General features: G+C 40.9%; 1 protein-coding gene across 12 annotated transcripts in view; it reads right to left on the reverse strand.

Annotated features, from left to right (window-relative positions):
- AHCYL2 (adenosylhomocysteinase like 2) overlaps positions 1 to 21,610 on the reverse strand; it is a 210,032-nt gene that overhangs the window by 32,169 nt on the left and 156,253 nt on the right. For all 12 annotated transcript variants that reach the window (XM_074379078.1, XM_074379077.1, XM_039472814.2 and 9 more), the window contains exons 3-6: positions 14,298 to 14,441; positions 13,132 to 13,232; positions 4,649 to 4,751; positions 2,055 to 2,149 (exon numbers count right to left, since the gene is read on the reverse strand). In XM_074379078.1, coding sequence (XP_074235179.1) covers positions 2,055 to 2,149; positions 4,649 to 4,751; positions 13,132 to 13,232; positions 14,298 to 14,441 — 443 coding nt within the window. The remainder of the gene's footprint in view (positions 1 to 2,054; positions 2,150 to 4,648; positions 4,752 to 13,131; positions 13,233 to 14,297; positions 14,442 to 21,610) is intronic.

Genomic DNA, 21,610 nt, shown 5'->3' on the forward strand with positions numbered 1-21,610 from the left:
CCAGCCTGGCATGGAACTCCTGACCTCATGATCCGCCTGCCTCAGCCTCCCAAAGTGCTGGGATTACAGGCGTGAGCCACTGCACCCGGCCTATTGATCTATTTTCTCTCACTCAATCAAACCTTGCTTGACAACTGGGATCCAAGGTAGGACTCTCATCAGAGCTCTTGTACTTGCTCCATACTATAAGTAGGAACCCCCAGAACAGATGCCCCAAGAAAGCAAAAGGCTCTTCTGAGTTTCTCTCCATGTATGGAATCCCTCATGAAGTTTTCCCTTGCCACAGAAAAGATAAGAGACAAAAGAGATTGAACAACTGGAAACTGTATCGTAAATCTCCCTATTCTCATCCACTTTTCCCTTTTAATGTACATATGACACAGGCAAGTAGTTACAGTCTCTAAGATTTAATGAATGCTGCCCATAATTCTCACCATGTAAATCTACTGCAGAAAATTCTTGTCATCAGGAAATCTTCCTGAGGTTGGGAAGCCGGGAAAAATACTAAATCTGGACAGAATCCAAAGAGGTATGGGTCCTGTTTTCTGGGTGACAACTGTTTTTGTCCTTGTCTTACTCTCCTTATTAATCTTCCTAGCAGTTTGTGCTCGTTCTAAAGTTTGTAAAAGTTCTCCAGGTACAATCCCAACGTCCTCCCTGGGTTCCTGACTTTAAAAATCAATGTTTTATTCCCAGGAGAAACCCCCTGGCATATCTTCTTTAGCATCTGCCAGTCACACTCCCTCTTGTCACTATTAAAACTGTTGGAATGAGCTGACTCATCTTATAGCCACTGTCAACTCTGCTCCCCCACCCCCCTTCAGGATATGAAGGCTCTAACCCAGCTTCCTCAAACAAGCCTGGTGCAATGTGACCTGGATCACAGAATTCAGAAAGAAGCTACTTCTCTGCCATGCACCAAGTGAGGCCTGCTCTGCAGTCTTCAGCAGCAAGCAATGGTGGGACTAGAGCTTTAGGGATTCTTTTCTCAGTACATTCCCTAATTTCTGCCCCCTCCCCTGACTAATATGCAGAATTATTCGCAAAACAGAAGTACCTCATACTCTGTATGTAGCTTTTTTTGGGGGACAGGGTGGACATGCTTTCACTCTCCCACCCAGGCTGGATTGCAGTGGTATGATCTCGGCTCACTGCAACCTCCACCTCCTGGGCTCAAGTGATCCTCCCACCTCAGCCTCCTGAGTAGCTGGGACTACAACTATAGTCCAACATGCCAACATGCCTGGCTAATTTTTGTATTTTTTGTAGAGACAGGGTCTCCCTTTGTTGCCCAGGCTGCACTCGAACTCCTGGGCTGAAGGAATCCACCTGCCTTGGCCTCTCAAGTGCCGGGATGACAGGCCACCACACCGAGCCCTTCGTGTAGCTTTTTGTCTCTTTGCAAATCTAATGTGCTATCAGGCTTCAAGACTTGATCTTCTAAAAAAATGAAACAAAAATAAAAATGAAGCAAAAATTAAAACCCCAAAACTTCACCTGGTTGTCTTATTTAACGTGGGGAATGAATATAAAGAGAAGAAATTTGAACTTGGAAGCTCTTCAGGTTTACTATAAATTCATTATATGAACTCAATTATTTTTATTTTTATTTTTCTAGTCCTGACTAACATGACAAGTATATGGATTCTAGAGAGAAGACTAAATATCTTGAGAGCTCTGGGGTTTTTTGTTTGTTGGGGTTATTTGGTTGTTGTAAGGGGTGGGGAGTAGGCAGTAGCAGGGGAAGGAAACTCATTGCTCGTGCCTTTTAACCAGCCAGTTGTGAATCCTGGGCAGCGCTTTAATGTTTCTAATGAATATAAATGCTTCCAACATTAGAACCAACAAATAAGGCACTCTGAGGTTATAAAAGCTTCGACAGTCTTAGGGTATCCAAAGCATAAGAATCTAATTCTACTGAAAACCCAGGCATGTCAGATAGAAATGAAGCCATTTTCCTTCCTTCTTGTTGAAAAACCCTCTCCCAGGCCATAGCCTCCTCCCATCCCCAGTCCTGACCCCTACAGAATTGTGTTAGCAGAAATCTGACCCACCATGTTTGGCTGCCAGCCCTCCACATTCACACATCTATCAATGCACCACCAAAAGTCATCTTCTGACTCTCCCTTCCAGGCAAAGACAGGAAATCCTGAGAAAAAAAGGAACAAAGAGAAACTATTAAAGACCAGAAAAAGGCCAACCCTCAAACTTTGGTGAGAAGATTCCAGTTTTTCCTAATTCCCAACTCTCTCATTCTGCCATATTCTTTGGATTGACTTTCTTCACTGATTGGTATTGCCTTCAGCCCCTTTATCCATTCTGCTCTTGTTAGCCCTCATAGCCCAATGAGGACAAGCAGAATGGACAAAAGTGTGACGGTTGTTTAAAATATGATGAGAAGGGGCTAGGTGCGATGGCTCAAGCCTGTAATCCCTGGACTTTGGGAGGCTGAAGCGGGCGGATCACCTGAGGTCAGGAGTTCGAGGCCACCCCCGGCCAACATGGTGAAATCCTGTCTCTACCAAAAATACAAAAATTAGCTGTGGTGCGTACCTGTAATCTCAGCTACCTGGGAGGCTGAGGCAGGAAAATAGCTTGAACCCAGGAGGCACAGGTTGCAGTGAGCCAAGAACGTGCCACTGCACTCCAGCCTGGGCGACAGAGTGAGACTTTGTCTTAAAAAAAAAAAGAAAAAAGAAAAAAAAAGTGACTAGAGGAAAAACAAAAACCAGAAGCAGGTACTTGTTGATCCACTCAAACTGGCATTCTCACCACTTCCCAATTATACTTTAATTTTTCTTGCTTCTTTACTTTAGTCATCCCACCCTCTTATTAAGAAAAAAGGCTTTACATGTTTTTCTATTTGCTAAAATGTTACTATACTTCATAGTCTAGTTAAGTGTCATGTTCCTAATTAACCCAGCTGGAAATGAGCTCTCAAGGAATCTGGACTTTTCTTTTTTGTTTTTTTGAGACAGAGTCTCCCTTTGTTGCCCAGGCTGGAGTGTAGTGGCACAATCTTGGCTTACTACAACCTCGACCTCCTGGGTTTTTTTGTATTTTTAGTAGAGACACGGTTTCACCACATTGGCCAGGCTGGTCTTGAACTCTTGACTTCAGGTGATCCACCCGCCTTGGCCTCCCAAAGTGGGAATCTGAACTTTTCTCAGCCTCTTGTTTGTGTAGTGAATATGGATTTATAATCTGTCATGGCATTTAACATATATGTCCTCATATCATCATTGTTTATATATGTATATTATCTCCTCAACCACAACATAAGATTCTGAGGGTAAAGACATTGTCATATTTGCCCTTACAGTTCTTAGAGTAGGTCAGTAAGCATTTGTTTAAAAAAAAGAAATGGGCTGGGCATGGTGGCTCACACCTGTAGTCCCAGTACTTTGGGATGATGAGGTAGGAAGATCACTTAAGGCTGGCTATTGGAGACTAGCCTGAGTAACACAGCAAGACTCTATGTCTTAAAAAGTTTTTTTAATTTGCTGGGTATGGTAGCATGTGGCTGAATTCCCAGCTACTCAGCAGATGGTGGGAGGATCACCTGTGCCCGGGAATTGAAGGATGCAGTGAAACATGATTGCACTACTGCACTCCAGCCTGGGTCACAGAGCAAGACCCTGTCTCTACTTAAAAAAAAAAAAAGCAGGTCAGGCGTGGTGGCTCATGCCTGTAATCCCAGCATACTGGGAGGCTGAGGCAGGCGGATCACAAGGTCAGGAAATTGAGACCATCCTGGCCAACATGGTGAAACCCTGTCTCTACTAAAAATACAAAAATTAGCTGGGCGTGATGGCATGTGCCTGTAATCCCAGCTACTCAGGAGGCTGAGGCAGGAGAATCACTTGAACTAGGGAGTTGGAGGTTGCAGTGAGCCAAGAATGTGTCACTGCACTCCAGCCTGGACAACAGAGAGAGACTCCGTCTCAAAAAAAAAAAAAAAAAAAAAAAGGAAAGAAATGAATGCCTATGTACAATTCACTGAGCTACAGATTTAGTATTTGTATTAATAAAGTATTAAATATTTTTCTACCACATATACAGCAATAAAATTTTGTAAATAAATAAATAAAAATGAAAGAACAAATGAAATGCTGAGAGTGCTAGCTGTACCGCCAAGGAGTAAAGGCAAGAGGCTAGCAAAGTCGAAATTTCTCTATGTCTTTTGTCCATCAAGTACCAGTGGATGTTGTGATCAAATATTAACCTGGTAGATCAAGTCCTCTTTACGCCTGAAGCAGAAACACCAAACATTAAGTCAGGGCAAATTACTTGCTGGAAAACCAACAGGGTCACAAAACTATGGCTGAAGCATTTTCTCCTGTAATCCATGTTACCTCAGTGAGTAGTGTTTACTATTGCTCTGCTATTGGTGAATTAGTGAGTCAAAACGAAGCATTAACAATGGAATATTAGACATAGGTAGATATTTGTCAGTTGTAAAACAGCAAAGTTAACTAGATCATATTTGACAAGTGAAAGCCAGAAAAAGAGCAAATTCATCAAGAATCGGGATCCATTTCTTCCGAGATAGTTCTTTTACTGTCAACCTTCCTTAAAAATTTATACTGAAACAACAGGACATTTTGGAGACTTACTTTAGCCAAAGGCACAGAGAACAAGATCTTACCACTTTCTGCTAGAGCAGCAGCCACTTCATTGAGAGTGGAATAGATGTTGCAGGCAGCCCATCGGCACTGGGCCCCCAGAGCACCCAGAGTTTCCATAAGCACCTGTATTAACGACAAAGCAGGCGATGAGCAAGCCTGGGCCAAACACCTAGTCAAGCAAATAAAGTTCATATATTTCACAATGAGAAAATACAACAGGAATAACTTAGGCCAATGATTTTCAAATTATGCTTTACAGAATCTCTTCAGTATTCTAAGAAGGCAAGGGTTGGGGGAAGCCATGGAAAGAGGGAAGTTCCCGCTGACTCTCTGTTTTTATCAATTTAAATTGGGCCTCCCCATAAGATTGGACAAACCAAGGCAATGACTTCAGAGTCAAAACTTTTCTTTTTTTAAGATGGAGTCTTGCTCTGTCAACCTGGCTATAGTGCAATGGTGTGATCTTGGCTCACTGCAACCTGTGCCTCCCGGGTTCAAGTGATTCTCCTGCCTCAGCCTCCCAAGTAACTGGGATTACAGGTGCCCACCACCATGCCCAGCTAATTTTTGCATTTTTAGTAGAGACAGGGTTTCACCATGTTGGTCGGGCTGGTCGAACTCTGACCTTATGATCCGCCTGCCTCGGCCTCCCAAAATGCTACGATTACAGGCATGAGCCACTGTGCCTGGCCATAAACTTTTCTTAAAAAACACAGATTTACAGTTCTGCTTCTGCTTAGAATACAGAAAGCTATAAGAGAAGCTCCCACCTTAACAACACGAAAAAGCTGGATAGCTACTAGGAAGGCTGAGGTGGGAGGACTGCTTGATCCTGGGAGATAGAGGCTGTAGTGAGTCATGAGTGTGCCACTGCACTCCAGCCTGGACAACAGAGAGAGACCCTGTCTCCAAAAACCAAGCACATGGTCAGGTGCGGTGGCTCATGCCTGTAATGCCCCGACTTTGGGAGGCTGAGGCGGGTGGTTCACCTGAGGTCAGGAGTTCAAGATCAGCCTGGCCAACATGATGAAACCCCATCTCTATTAAAAATACAAAAAAATTAGCCAGGTGTGGTGGTGCACGCCTGTAACCCCAGCTATTTGGGAGGCTGAGGCAGGAGAATGGCTTGAAGCTGGGAGGTTGCAATGAGCTGAGATTACGCCATTGCACTCCAGCCTAGACAACAAGAGTGAAGCTCCTTCTCAAACACACACACACACACACACACACACAAACCCCGAAGCTGGGCAATCTACAAAGCCAAACTCTTTTTGAGCCCATCAAAGAGCTGAGGTCATAAAGCACCCAAGTGAACTACCCTCCAAAGAGTGACAAATCCTTTAAAGAGAGAGGGAAGGCTGTTTTACCTTTGGCAGTGTATGGGAGGAAGAAGTGGCTGCCACAGATAAGGATAAGAAAAAAATCAGCTAAATTTTTGAATAATTAGGAAAGACTGAGTGTGGGAAAGTGTGTCAATGTGGAATTTTTTTTTTTTTGGGACAGAGTTTCGCTCTTGTTACTCAGGCTGGAGTGCAATGGCGCGATCTCGGCTCACCGCAACCTCCGCCTCCTGGGTTCAGGCAATTCTCCTGCCTCAGCCTCCTGAGTAGCTGGGATTACAGGCACGTGCCGCCATGCCCAGCCAATTTTTTGTATTTTTAGTAGAGTCGAGGTTTCACCATGTTGACCAGGATGGTCTCGATCTCTTGACCTCGTGATCCACCCGCCTCGGCCTCCCAAAGTGCTGGGATTACAGGCTTGAGCCACCACGCCCGGCCCAATGTGGAATTTTTTGAAGCTCCAAGCACAAGTAGATTTCCCATTTGCATGCAGGCTGTTTTCCAGAGGCTTCCACCCAGTGCTCAGAAGAAAGATGAGCAGGGAGCTGACTAGCTGTGCTCAGAAACAGACATGAAACCTGGGCATTTCCCTACACTCTTCTCTAATAAGAAGCAAAAGCCTCAAGCTGCATGAAGAGCAAGAATTGGGCCTGCCATCAGGGACCAGGCAAAGATTCACTATTTCTGGAGGAAGGCAGAAGCAAAAACTCTCTGCCTCTGAGAGAGGCACAGGAAAACCTCTTGGTCCCAGGACAGTTCACTGATACAAAGTAAGGATCTGCTACCTCTCCAGCTCTCCAGGAAGGGCAGGAAAATGTCTTGCTCAAGACTCACCACAGATGCAAGCCAAAGTTTGGCTGCTACAGATAGGAGAGGCAGAAAGCCCTACCCTCACAGAGGTCTGCCTAAGACTGAGACTGCACCAGAGATCCAAGAACCCCACTTGCCCTTACTGTGTGCTTTGCCCCAGGAAACAAGGAGCGGTAGTCTGGTGCAGCAGATGGAGCAGGTACTTGAAAAGAGGACACTTCTGTGGCATGCATGTGCAGTAGCTGAAAGCTGAGGGTAAAGCAGAAGCACTGAGGAATGTCCTCTAGTAACCTCAAATCACTAGGTTATAGCAGTCCACTGCTGCAGGAATTTGAAGCCTTTGTTGGTGTACAACAAACTCTAAATCCAGCTCAACTCATGACTATAATGAAAACTAATATACTACCACTTAATCAAAAATGTCAGGACATATAAAAAAAAAAAAAAAACAAAAACAAAACTCACTGTCAGGAAATAAGTAAACAACAGAGGCAGGCTCTGAGATGAGCCAGATGTTTGATCAGGCAGGAGCTTTAGAATAACTACGATTAATATGTTTATGTTATTTATTTTTATTTTTTTTAGACACAGGCTCTTGCTACATTGCCCAGGCTGGACTAATATGTTTATGTTGAAGGTTCTAGTTGAGAAAGACAGACAACATCCATGAACAGATAGAAAATTTCAGCAGAGATGGAAACTATAAAAAGTCAAATACAGGCCAGTTGTGGAAGCTCACACCTGTAATCCTGGCACTTTGGGAGGCCGAGGTGGGCGGATCACCTGAGGTCAGGAGTTTGAGACCAGCCTGATCAACGTGGAGAAACCCTGTCTCTACTAAAAATACAAAATTTAGCTGGGCGTGGTGGCGCATGCCTGTAGTCCCAGCTACTTGGGAGACAGAACCAAGAGACCGTTTGAACCTGGGAGGCAGAAGTTGCAGTGAGCCAAGATTGCACCATTGCACTCCAGCCTGGGCAACAAGAGCAAAACTCTGTCTCAAAGAAAAAAAAAAAAAAAAAAAAAAAAAAAAAAAAAAAAAAAAGTCAAATACAAATGCCAGAAGAAAAAGAAAAGTCAGATTAAATGTTTCTTCCACAGATTTATCATCACATCATCACACTGGGCACATTCAAGGACAGAATCAGTGAACCTGAAGATAGACCAATAAAAATTACTGAACTGAGCCAGGCACAGTGGCTCATGCCTGTAACCCCTGCATTTTGGGAGGCTGAGGCAGGAGGTAGCTTGAGGCCAGAAGTTTGAGACCAGCCTGGGCATCACAGCAAGATCTCATCTCTATAAAAAAAAATTTAAAAATTAGTTGGGCATGGTGGTACATGCCTTAGTCCCAGTTACTTGGGAGGCTGGGGCAGGAGGATCGCTTGAGCCCAAGAGTTTGAGGCTGCACTGAGCTATGATCATACCACTGCGCTCCAGCCTGGGTGACACAGTGAGATCCTACTCAACAAAACAAAGCAACAACAACAAAATAAATTACTGAACTGAAATACAAAAAGAAAAAGACTGGCAGAAAATAATTAGAACAGAGTGCTCAAACTCTATGGGATCTATTTGGTCATCTATGGATTCTTTCCCTCTTTGCCTTCTGGAACTCCAATTACATGTATGGAGAGGAAAAAAAGAGGATCTGGGAACAATGAGATTTCAAAGCAAAGAGCACATTAGTGCCCAGATCCACTAAAAGGAGCCAGGCATTCTGGGAGAAATGGCTGATTCCAAGAGTAAGACATGGAATGTTCAAGATAAGCTTAGATGATCTTGTACCAAGGGCAAGAAAGTGTTCAAGGAATGAAAGGGATATGTCAAAAGACAAGTCACAGAAGCCACACTGAGGAGGTTCTCCCTGGTCAAATCGGGAACAAGATGATCATGTAAATAAGCAATAATACTAACGGATTATAACCTATTAAATAAAATAGGAAACAATGATTCCATACAAATAAAAATAATAATAAATCAAAGTTGAAGAATGAGATATTTATAGTTTCAGAGTACTACCCCACATAAACATATTAATTTTATTTTTATTTATTTATTTATTTATTTTTGAGACGGGAGTTTCACTTGTTACCCAGGCTGGAGAGCAATGGCGCGATCTCGGCTCACTGCAACCTCTGCCTCCTGGGTTCAGGCAATTCTCCTGCCTCAGCCTCCTGAGCAGCTAGGATTACAGGCACATACCACCATGCCCAGCTAATGTTTTGTATTTTTAGTAGAGATGGGGTTTCACCATGTTGACTGGGATGGTCTCGATCTCTTGATCTTGTGATCCACCCGCCTCAGCCTCCCAAAGTGCTGGGATTATAGGCTTGAGCCACCGCGCCCGGCTTATTTATTTATTTTTGAGACAGGGCCTCACTCTGTCAACAGGCTGCAGTGCAGTGCAATCTCAGCTCACTGCAATCTCTGCCTTCTGGGCACATGTCACCATGCCTGGCTAACTTTTATCAGTTTTTGTAGAAATGGAGTTTTACTCTGTTGCCTAGGCTAGTCTTGAACTCCTGGGCTCAAAGTGATCTGCCAGTCTTGGCCTCCCAATGTGCTGGGATTACAGGTATGAGTCATCGAGCCTAGCCTAAAAAACATATTAATTATAACTTTTACAGAGGAAAATCCTGGCAGACACCACCTCAATCAAGGGATCAAAGAGAACATCATCAGTTCTGGGACAAACTGAAATCATGTGCCACCTGATAGGATGCATCACTTCTTTGTATTCCCACCACAGATGCACAGCCTGAATCTCATAATGAGGAAGCACTAGAAAAATCCAAATTGAGGACATTCTACAAAACAATCCATCTGTAATCTTCAAAAGTGTCAAAGTCATGAAAATCAAAGAAAGACTGAGAAACTGTTCAGTACTAATGAAGATTAAAGAGACACAACAATCAAATGTGACATATAACTATGGACTGGATTCTTTTGTTAGAAAAACATTATCAGAACAACAAGTGAAACTCCAGTGGGATCTAAACATTGAATGGTAGTAATGAATCAATGTTAATTTTCTACTTCTGATGGTTATACTGGTTATACAGGAAAATGTCCTTGTTCGTAGAAAAGATACACTAAAGTATCTGGGGGTTGCTATGGTCTGAATGCATGTTCTTCTCCTCCTCCAGAGTCATATGTTAAAACCTAACCCCCTAAGTGATGGCATTAAAAGGAGATTATGGAAGTGATTGGGAGGTAATTAGACATGAGAATTCTGCCCTCATGAATGGGATTAGTGCATTTATAAAACAGGCCTGAGACTTGCCTGCTCCTTTGACCATGTGAAGACACATAGAAGGTGCCATCTGTGAGGAACAGGCCCTCACCAGACACTGAATCTACCGGTACCTTGATCTTGGGCTTCCCAGCCTCCAGAACTGTGAACAATAAATACCATTGTTTTTGAATTACGCAGTCTAAAGTATTTTGCTATAGCAGCCCAAATCAACTAAGACAAGGGTGAAAGAGTATTAGGTTGGGAAACAAAGCAAAATTTTCTTGTAGTTATTTTTTTAAAGGAAAAAAAACCGTGGGGTGGAAACAGTAAAATAATATTAAAATTGGTAAGCTAATTGTGATTAATCCATTCAGGAAAAAATAGAAAAGGAACCATGAAGGGTGGTAATGCTCAGTGAGCCTAAGGGTGAAAAACAAACTTGATGTAATTCAGCAACCTGAGACAGTAGAGAAGCACTTACTATTTTAAGCTACCACATCGAGTCTCATGTCACTGACTGAGCATGCCAAAAGAGATTCAAGAGTGTTTCTCTCTCGACTCATTAGTCTGTAGCTCCAAACAGACAGATTTTCAATTTATTATATTAATTTTGGGCAGCCAAGGTACTTTTTTCCTTAGAGAACATATAACCCAGAAAAGTCTCATAGTGAGGATGCTAACAGTAGCTCTCTGTACCTTGAGGAATCTCTAATGTTCTTAATCAGGAATGTGACCACATAAGTGTTGTGCTTTGGGAGAGACAATCTTTGGAAAGTGATCCTAGTCACACAGATGACCTGGATCTTATGAACCCCATAAAAGATTCCAGACCATTGCTCAATATACCAATTTCCCTACAGTGGTCTCATTATGGTTAGCAACTCCATATATATTACATCTTTGACGATAAAAGAGGAGATTTAGAAAACTGTGGGGGTATTTTTGGTTGTCACAATAATTGGAAGGGGAGTATGACTGGCATTTAGTGGGCAGGACCAGAAATCCGGACATTTTGAAAGTGCAAGACGGTCTCAACAAAAAGCTGTGCCGCAGCTGATAAAATTTTCAAATATCCCAATGAAAGCTCACATGGGCAAAAAAACCTATTTATAAGTCTCTGAGTTTAGAAACTAGTTCCACTTTACAAATTAACAAAAAGTAGTTTTGTAGTTTTAATACAAAACAATAGTTTTTCCAGGAATGTAACAGCTATGTAAATCAAGAGAAAACTCATATTTTTTGTTGTTCTTGTTGTTCAGAAGTTTACAAAACGTTGTTTACTATTTCAGGAAATCATATAATTTGGCAATGCTGCTGTGATGCTCTGGAATCAATAACATTTCTTTCTATCTTCAAATATACTATTTGAAACAATACTATGAACTAGTACAAATATCTGACTATTCTACTAGAGTTGTCCCCAAGTAATGATATATTGATATACACATTATTTTAAATATTATACTTTTTTTATTCCTCCTTCATATTTCGGTTTAAGATTTTATATTGATTTTTTCAAAGATATGTACATAGACATGTTACATCTGAATTTCATTTCAGGATAATTCAGGGATACTGCAAAAAAAAAAGTTGTTTAATAAAAAGGGGACATTAAACCTGATGAGCATAAGGTAGGAATCACTGGTGTAAGCAAATCATGGTAATCCTGTCCCCTGGCTAGGACTGGTGGAGCACAGGCATGTGATCCGGTTCTGCCCAACGAGACACGATGGAGTATCCTGGAGGGACTTCTCTTGAGCAAGGAAGAAAAGGTCCTTCTTCCTTTTCATGTCAGTGTGTGATGACTAGAATAGTTGGAAGCATCTTGGTATCAGCTTGAGAATGAAGTAAGCATACTGAGGAGGCAGCTCCAAGAGAATCAGAGGTGAAGCTGGAGCCCTGAGATCCTGCATCTGAAGTCTGCCTTCCCTTTGAACTTTCTGCTATGTACTGTGAAGAGAAATTCCTTTATGTGACATAACTTTTATTACAGTCTATTGTTATAATTGCTCTCTTTTATTTTGAGTTACTGTTATTCATTTCTTATAGTGCCTAATTTATAGCTGCCTCTCAGTATCCTCAGGGGATTGATTCCAGGACTCCCATGATACAAAAATCTGAGGATACTCAAGTCCCTTATATAAAATGATGCAGTTTTTGCATATAACCTGTGCACATCCTTCTGTGTGTGTGTGTGTGTGTGTGTGTGTGTGTGTGTGTGTGCGCGCGTGTGTGTGTTTATATATACACACATATATATATTTGAGACAGGGCTTCACTCTTGTTGCCCAGGCTGGAGTGCAATGGCATGATCTCAGCTCACTGCAAACTCTGCCTCCCGGGTTCAAGCGATTCTCTTGCCTCAGCCCCCTGAGTAGTTGAGACTACAGGCATGCACCACCATGCCCAGCTAATTTTGTATTTTTAGTAGAGACAGGATTTCTCCATGTTGGTCAGACTGGTCTCAAATTCCCGACCTCAAGTGATCCGCCCACCTCAACCTCTCAAAGTGCTGGGATTACAGGTGTGAGCCACTGTGCCCGGCCCCTTCTGTATATTTTAAAGCATCTCTAGGTTATTTATAATACCTAATATAGTATAAATGCTATGTAAATAGTTGTTATATTTCTTATTTTTTTTATTGTTGTATTATTTTATTTTCTGAATATTTTGATCTGCAATTGATCAAATCCTCAGGAAGGATTGGTGTACATGGAGGCCCAATTGCATAAATTAAAGTTAATCGTAGGTATATATGTAAAGGAAAAAACATAGTATACATAGGGTTAGGTACTGTCTAAAATTTCAGGTGTCCACTGGGGGTCTTGAAACTTATCCCCCACAGACAAGGTGGGGAGACTACTGTATATTGAAGATAAAATCTTGACTCTGTGGTTTCTAGCTATATAACCTTAAACAAATATCTTAAGTCCTCTGAGCCTCAGCTTCTTCGTTTACAAAATGGAAACAATACCTGCTTTATATGGCCATTATAAGGATTAATGAGCTAATACTTGTTAAGCTCTTAACTCAGTGCTTGGCATGTTGTAAGCTTTCAGTAGCTCATGGCTATTATTAACTATTGTTATTAAAAGGAGAAAGGAAAAGAACTCACGGCAGTCTGAGCAGTGATGTGTGTGCAACCCACGATTTTGGCTCCAGCCAAAGGCTTTTCTCCTTGAGCTCTCTTCCTCAAAGCCATCAGTGCAGGCATTTCTGAAAAGGCCCAATATATAAACAGCAATATTAAAGAAGAGGGGATAAGAGACAAAAGAACAAACAGAAGAACTTACTTTCTTAAGTTAAGATCCTTCCCCTCAAGGGATTAAGACATTAAACCTGAATTTTCCTTTATGAAAAACTTTTAGAGACAAATGTTTCAGGGTTCTGATTCTCTATATTCCAGTCATTATCCAATCTCCCTCCTTTTTTTTTTTTTTTTTTTTTTAATGATTTTTGTTGTTGTTGTTGAGATGAAGTCTCACTCTTGTTGCCCAGGTGGGAGTGCAATGGCACGATCTGGGCTCAATACAACCTCTGCCACCTGGGTTCAAGTGATTCTCCTACCTCAGCCTCCTGAGTAGCTGGGATTACAAGCATGTACCACCATGCCCAGCTAATTTTTATATTTTTAGTAGAGATGAGGTTTTGGCATGTTAGCCAGACTGTTCTTGAACTCCTGACCTCAGGTGATCCGCCTGCCTCAGCCTCCCAAAGTGCTGGGTTTATAGGTGTGAGCCACCGTGCCTGACCTCTCTCTCTCTCTAAATCTTTTTTTTTTTTTTTTTTTGAGACGGAGTTTCGCTCTTGTTACCCAGGCTGGAGTGCAATGGCGCCATCTCGGCTCACCGCAACCTCTGCCTCCTATTATCAGGCAATTCTCCTGCCTCAGCCTCCTGAGCAGCTGGGATTACAGGCACGCACCACCATGCCCAGCTAATTTTTTGTATTTTTAGTAGAGACGGGGTTTCACCATGTTGACCAGGATGGTCTCAATCTCGACCTCGTGATACACCTGCCTTGGCCTCCCAAAGTGCTGGGATTACAGGCGTGAGCCACCGCGCCCAGCCTTTTTTTTTTTTTTTTTTTTTAAATAAAGGGTTCCTTGTAGACTTGTCAGAGTTCCTCAGTGTTTCCTGAGCTCATATTTATTTTGTTATAAGTATTCTTCATTATCACATAGAAATTTCACAAGCTACAAGACCCCAGACACAAAAAGGGATTAATATGGACAAAAAGACATAGGCAGGCTGAGAAGGAAAATGTGCTTGTTTTCTTTACCTTGTTCAGCAATTTCAATTTCTCTTCGTCCAAACTCTGCTTGTTTGATGTTCTTGACACAGAAGTCACTGCTTCCCTTAGAGTTCTTTTGCTGCTTGTCCCTGGGGGATGTCTCATCATCAGAGCTATCTGTATATGAAGCCGCTGGAATGACAGAATAAAAAACTCTCAGGGGGAAAAAATGCTTCCGCTAAAATTCTGGACCATGGAGCAAACTGAGGTTTCTCTAGCCATCTGGCACCATATAAATTTTTTACCTCTGGTAAGAACCTACATGCTATACACAGGCCAGAAGAGGGAAGATGAAAGAGACTGCCAAAGACATTCTCCCTGGGTAGCCTTAACTTGAAATCTAGGGCTAACTTTATCTTCAGAACATGCAGAGGTTCTTGAATACGCAAAAAGAGAGAAGTTACACCACAGTAGCATTAGGTTAAAATCATGGTCATTAACCTATGGGTTTTGGGGATTCTAGCTACTCTGCTCTGTGTGCTGCTTAAGTATTTGATATAATTTGTATTTTAGTGAAATTACTGAATAGATAAGACCTAGAAAACAAGGAACCCACAGGAAAGTAATTAAGAACCACACAAAAAGTATTTGTCTGACATAACAGAGCTTTCTTTTTTAAGACTGACTCTGATGAGGCTGAATTGTGCCTGCAGACTCAATTATACATCGACAATGAAGTATTCAATATGCTCTCCCTTCTTTCTGGCCTCAGTGGGTCCTGTGTTATGCATTTTAGGCTCTCAAAGAAGTAAATAAATCCTCTTTTGGTACAATATAATGCTCTGATAAAAAATCCATTTAGCAACATACCCTAGAGTGTGAAAGGTCTCTAAAACTTTTTATCATGGCTAACAGGCAGCTGCTGCTATTGCTATTCACATGCTTAGCTGAGGTCTTTTTAGTCTTCACAGAGTTCTGTAGTTGCTAACCATTTGCTAGATTATGTGAAGCAGTGTCCTTCCGTGATTTGTGTTTGAGTTTCTGAAGATAGTTCCCTAACCCCCAAGTTTTCTTAGGGGTTAAGAAACACTTTCTAGAAAATGCTTCTCTCAATGAAGTACTGCCATAACTTTTAAGGGTAGAAAACTGTGAAAGGTCAAAGTGCCTAGGATCCGTGATGCTCTGATCTACTTATATCCAGAGAATTAAGGCATTTCTGAGATTTCTTAGCAAAGGGTCTATCTCTGGGAGGGCTGTAAAAGGCAAGTCTGACCTTGCCCAGTTAATCAGGCATGGCACTATTTGGACAGCAGGGGCTTGAGAATCTCTCTTGGAGCCGGAGCAAAGTCCTAACACGAGGCAACAGGAGCGAACATGGGCACCGGGGGGGTTGAGGGAATTAGTAAATCCCCAAAGAGACTTTTGTTCTTGAAAGGAGCTAATCTGTACAAAAAGTTTATGGTTCCCTTTCCTAGGGTGAGTGAGAGCTCAAAGTACTTTTGGCAACAGAACCCAGAAACAGTTTTCTGGGAAGTCATTTGTTTTATGAATCAATATTCAGAAATACCTAATAAATTATAGGCTTGGGGAACCATGCGTCTACCACCTGAGAGATAAAAAGATAACAGCCATCACTAATCCTGATCCAGATTTAGAAGAAAATTACTTTTGAAGAAAGTGTTCATATTCATAATATCCTGAAATCTCAAATCCTTTTTCAGATTCATGATGATTTTTATGCTTCCCAAGGGCCATTTAAATACAGTGATCACGTGTTCTGGAGTCACTGTGGTTAAGTCTCAGTCTCTGTTTCTAGGTATATGAAGTAGAGCTGATACCAGAATCCATTTGAAAGAGTTGTGAATTTATTCACATGTTCATTCATTTACACAATTGCTCATTCAAATTTTAATTATGCATCTATTATGTACAAGACATAGCCTTGGTGCTGGAAATACAGGACAGATATAAATGGTCCTTACCTTCATGGAGTTTGCAGTCTAGTGAGTGAGTCAAAAAAAGAAATAACTAGTTACAAAATTAATTATTTATAGGATTTAAAAAAATACAGTTGCAATGTGTGCTATAAAGCAGAAATCAGGATGTCATAAGACTATATAATAGGAAGACATGACTTGTCAAAGTCAAGTTGTTGAGTAGATTAGGGAAGATAATGTATGTAGTGCTTAGTGTGATGCTTGGCATACAGTAATTAAGCACTCAATAAATGATACCTGATATTACCCACTTTTGCACATATTTTAAATTCAGTTCCAGATATAACTTTTTTTTTTTTTTTAATGAATGAGAGGTTCTTATGTTGCCCAGGTTGGCCTTGAACGCATAGCCTTGCCTCCTCAAGCGCCAGGACAACTGGCCCGAGCCACCGTGGCTCCCCAGATATAACATCTTTAAGGGTTCTTACTCAGCTTTAGGATATTGAATGGAAAAAGAATGATATACATACATTATCATTTAGCAGTTTCTTTTTTTTTATACCTCCATCATCTCCTAATCTACCCAAGCAGCAGGTGGCTGGCTGGCAGTGATTTGAATGGTTGAGACTGGAGTCCTAACTCTACCCAGAATAGATCTCCCTTCCTATGCCTCTTTAGTTTCTAAGGATGAGTCAGAAGAAAAGCAAAACAAAATTTGAAAATTTTCCCTTAAGGGAAGCATTTCAATTTCTGGCTTCACCATTTTCCCCCTCAACTTAAAGAAAAAAAATCTTTATACCACTTACCTATTCTAAAAGCTGGAAAAAAAAGCATATTACTTTCTTAACAGTAGTCAAGTAGTTACAGTTAATTCAACCAATGTTTTTCTTTGAGCCAAAATATATTTGTTTTCAAAGAGCCTCCCAACGCCCCCCCTTTTTTTGAGACAGGTTCTTACTCTGTCACCCAGGCTGGAGTGCAGTGGCATGATCCCAGCTCACTGCAACCTCCGCCCCCCCGGTTCAAGCGATTCTCCTGCCTCAGCCTCCTGAGTAGCTGGGATTACAGGTGCCCATCAGTGCGCCTGGCTAATTTTTGCATTTTTAGTAGAGATGGGATTTCACCATGTTGGTTTCAAACTCCTGACCTCAGGTGATCTGCCCTCCTCGGCCTCCCAAAGTGCTGGGATTGTGGGCTTGAGCCACCATGCCTGACCTCAGAGAGCCCTGTATACAAACCTGCTATCAGGTAAGCACCAAAACTGCTATCAGTTGTCTAGATTACACTAATATGTGGATACAACATGGCTGACAGAGCCAGACTAAGAGAACGTATTATTAGTTCTAAAAACACAGTAGAAAGGTTATTGCTGAACTAGTAACATTTACTCATTTATTCTTTGAATCCATACTTATTTCTGCCACAAAGTAACAAACTCATGATGACAGTTGAGATAGCATTGATTCTTCCTAGAAAAATAAAGAGAAACCCAACACATATGTACAAACTCCCTTGAACAGTTTCTAAAATATTTGTAATTGTCAGTATACTCTAAAGCCCAGAGTCATAATTTAAGTAAACAAGAACAACCAATAACCTACTAAAGTAGTCCTGAGATCCCAGATCTAGCTTCAACCGTAAGTGGTAAGTGACCAATTTTTAATTTATCCAACTGTAAACTGTAACAGATTCCCTCTTTCCTCATGCTCTCTCTTTCCCCCAACTACCACCAGAAAAATCTTATGAATAAATGAGATAATACCCAAAAGGGTTCAGTTTCTAGGCAGAAAAGTAGTATGAAGTACAATATAACTTTACTATGGGATGTTATCTTGTTTCATTATTTTCCAAAATCAAAATACAACATAATAAATCAAGAATCCACAATCAATCCCACAGAACATGTGTACATATGTTTTATGGTTCAAGCCTGATTAAGCTTTACCTCTCAGCAGCTGTGATACTGTGGGTTACTGCTAGGAGAAGAAGCAGTCAGAACCCTGACTTGAATTAGTCCTACTAGACTATTTTAAGTCAGGCAACTCCTCTTGGGCCTAACCTATCCATTTCATAATGGAAATAGCAATAGGGACCTGTGTGTTAGGTTATAGTAAACTTCACTGGTGAATAACACTCTAGAAATGTATAACAAGCTATGTTAGCAACCCAAATACAAATAAAACTTTGCTGTTTAGAAAAATCCAAAAATATCTCAAACTTTATAAGAATTGCAGATTTTGGGGAAAAAAAGAACCAGTCGTGAAGAAGGGACTCCTGTCTTCTCTCCTCAGCCTTAACCAATTAACTCACTGCAAAGGCAGCTTATTCAGAAATATATCACTGAGAATGGTCTGACTGAAAGAAACAGTCTCTTCTGTTCATTTGTTTTTATGAGGTTTTCTCCTTAGGGGAAGAGTTTTTAGAAGTTTGCTTCTTATAAAATAGTTTCATGGATTAATGCAGCACTTTTCAACATGGGTTCTGCTAGAATTAAGTCCTAATGCCTTGAAGCATCTATTGAACATAATGATAACTTCTCTCCCACGCGACTGGAAAGGTACTAGTTATGTATCATCTTTTGGAGAATTAAGAAAAGTCTATAAAATTATTTTCTGTGTTCTGTGATTCAGATGAAGATCCTTGGTTAAGAAAAGCTGGTAGAGGTTCTTAAATGAAAGCATGGCAAAACTTAGTACTAGGATCTTTAGGAAGGGAGAGGAGGCTACAGCCTATGTAAACCTCTGTGTATCTTCAGCAAAACAAATACTCTGGATAGGAAAGAATCTTTTTTGAAATCTCATAACCTTCTTTTGTTGTTCACCCACACTGAGTATATGAGAGACCTCAACAAGGGTATAAAAATATAATGTCTCTGAACATCTTTCATCAATATTTATTTATTAAGTACTTCTTACATGTCAAACACAGTTCTAAGTGCTAGGAATAAAGCAATGTAAAACAGAAAAAAAAATCTCTGCTTTCAGGGATCTTGCATTTAAGTAGAAGGAAAAAGACCAAAATATATTAGTAACATATATATTTATATGATAAGGTGCTATGAAAAAAAATTAAGGAGGAAAATTTGATAGGGAATGTTGGGTGGGGTTCTGTATAGTATTTATTTCTAATGAATTAATTTTTAATTGACAACAACTGTACATATTTTTGTGTATTAACATGATGTTTTGAGATATGTACACATTGTGGAATGGTTCAACAGAGATAATTAACATATGCATTATCTCATATCCCTATCATTTCTTGGTGGTGAGAACACTTAAAATCTGTTGTCCTAGCAATTTTCTAGAATACAACACATTGTTATTAACTATAGTCACCATCTTGTGTACAATTTAAAAGAGTAGCCAGTATAGAATTCATGAGAAGCTGATAATTTCTGATGAATAACTGAAGGAGATGAGGTAGCCAGCCATGCATGTATCTGGATAAAAGGCATTCCAGGCAGAGGGAACAAGTACAAAGGTCTTGAAGCAGGAGAGTGCTTGGCATGTCTCAAAGTAACAGTAGGAGGCAAGTACGGCCAGAATGAAATGAACATCACAGGGAGGAAGGAGGTTTGGGAAAGCAGAGAAGTGAACAGAAATGTAATGTAGGCCACTGTAAGAACTTTAGGCTTTACCGAGAGTGAGACTGGGAAGGCACTGGAAGGTTTTAGGCAGTGAAATGATATGACATGACTTATTTTAAAAGAATACATTTGGCTGTAGTGTTGAGAACAGACTTGAAGCTGGGTAAGGGTGGAACTGAGGAGCTCAGTTTTTAATACATGAGAGGTTTGAGATGTCTATGAGCTGGGTGCCATGGCCCATGCCTGTAATCCCAGCATTTTAGGAGGAGGATTGCTTGAGGCCAGGAGTTCGAGACCAGCCTAGGCAACAAAGTGAGACCCCCCCATCTCTATAAAAAATTTTTAAAAAATTAGCTGGATGTAGTGGTACACATCTGTAGTCCTAGTTACTGGGGAGGCTGAAGTGGGAGGACTGCCTGAGCCCAAGAGTTTAAGGCTACAGTAAGCCATGATTGCACCACTACATTCCAGCCTGGACAATAAAGCAAGACCCTGTCTCTTAAAATAACATAGAATAAAATAAAAAGAGATATCTATAAAACATTCAAGTGAAAGGACTGAGTAGGCAGTTGTGTATATAGCAGAGAGATTTGAGCTGAGGATAAAATATGAGCATCAAACACCAATACATGGTATATAAACCTATGAGACTGAATGAGTTCATCTAGGGAGAAAGTCCAAGGGAAGAAGGGAAGAGGTCCAAGGATCAGCCTTTGGGGCTGTCCAGTGTTAATTTCTATAGTCATTAAAATTTTTTTTAATTAAAAAAAATTATTTTTTGAGATGGAGTCTCCTCTGTTGCCCAGGCTGGAGTACAGCAGCACAATCTGGGCTCACTGCAACCTCTGCCTCCCAGGCTCAGACAACTCTCATGCCTCAGCCTCCAGAGTAGCTGGAATTACAGGTGTGCGCCACCATGCCTGGTTAATTTTTATATTTTTTGTAGAGACAGGGTTTCACCATGTTGGCCAGGCTGGTCTTGAACTCATGACCTCAGATGACCTGTCTGTCTCGGCCTCTCAAAATGCTGGAATTACAGGTGTGAGCCACTGTGTCCAGCCTAGTCATTTCAATTATAATGCATGCTGAAAATGGGCCTCGAGTTCTCATTGACATATATTTGCATATATATCATCTCATATTTAGAGAGTGGTGAGTCAGTTCCATTACTCTTGGCTTTTCATTCGATGCACATGGAGCTCTTTTTCTACAATTTTATATAACTTTCCATTGTCTGTATTATGAATATGCCAGGTGCAAGAGTTTTCCAGCATCACACAACAAATCAAACATGGATCAAAGACTAGAAACTAGGTCTCTCCTAACTCCTAGTCCAAGAATCAAGGTAGTAGGCATTTCTATTCAGTCTGTTTAAAAGAGCTTGACAACCATTCACTCAAAGGGGAAAAAGAAAAAGAAAAAAGAGAAAACAAAACAAGGTAGCAGTGCATGTGACGCAGCTGCTAAAGAAGCAAACATTTTAGGTTTCATTTTAAAATCACGAGTTTACAGAACTAACACTAGTTCAGATCATTGAGAATATTGTGTTGATAGGTATAATATTTTTAAAATAATACCTAATCTGAAACAGGTCCAGATGAGGGTGACCAGGGCAGTGGGATACCCCTAAATCAGGAAACCAAAACCAGCAAATTTTAAATAAAATCTTTAAATTCCAGAAATTATATAAGAACTTAACAGGAGATACATTATAGTAAGTCACACCCCATGGTTTAAAATGCTCCCAAAGAGGTCAGCAACCAGTGGGAAGCTGAAGGAGATCTTTAAGTTCTTTTTCATTTCCAGGATGTTTTGACTCCCTGTTCCTAAACTTA

This window comes from Saimiri boliviensis, chromosome 10 (genome assembly GCF_048565385.1).
Source record: "Saimiri boliviensis isolate mSaiBol1 chromosome 10, mSaiBol1.pri, whole genome shotgun sequence".
Taxonomy (NCBI): Eukaryota; Metazoa; Chordata; class Mammalia; order Primates; family Cebidae; genus Saimiri; species Saimiri boliviensis.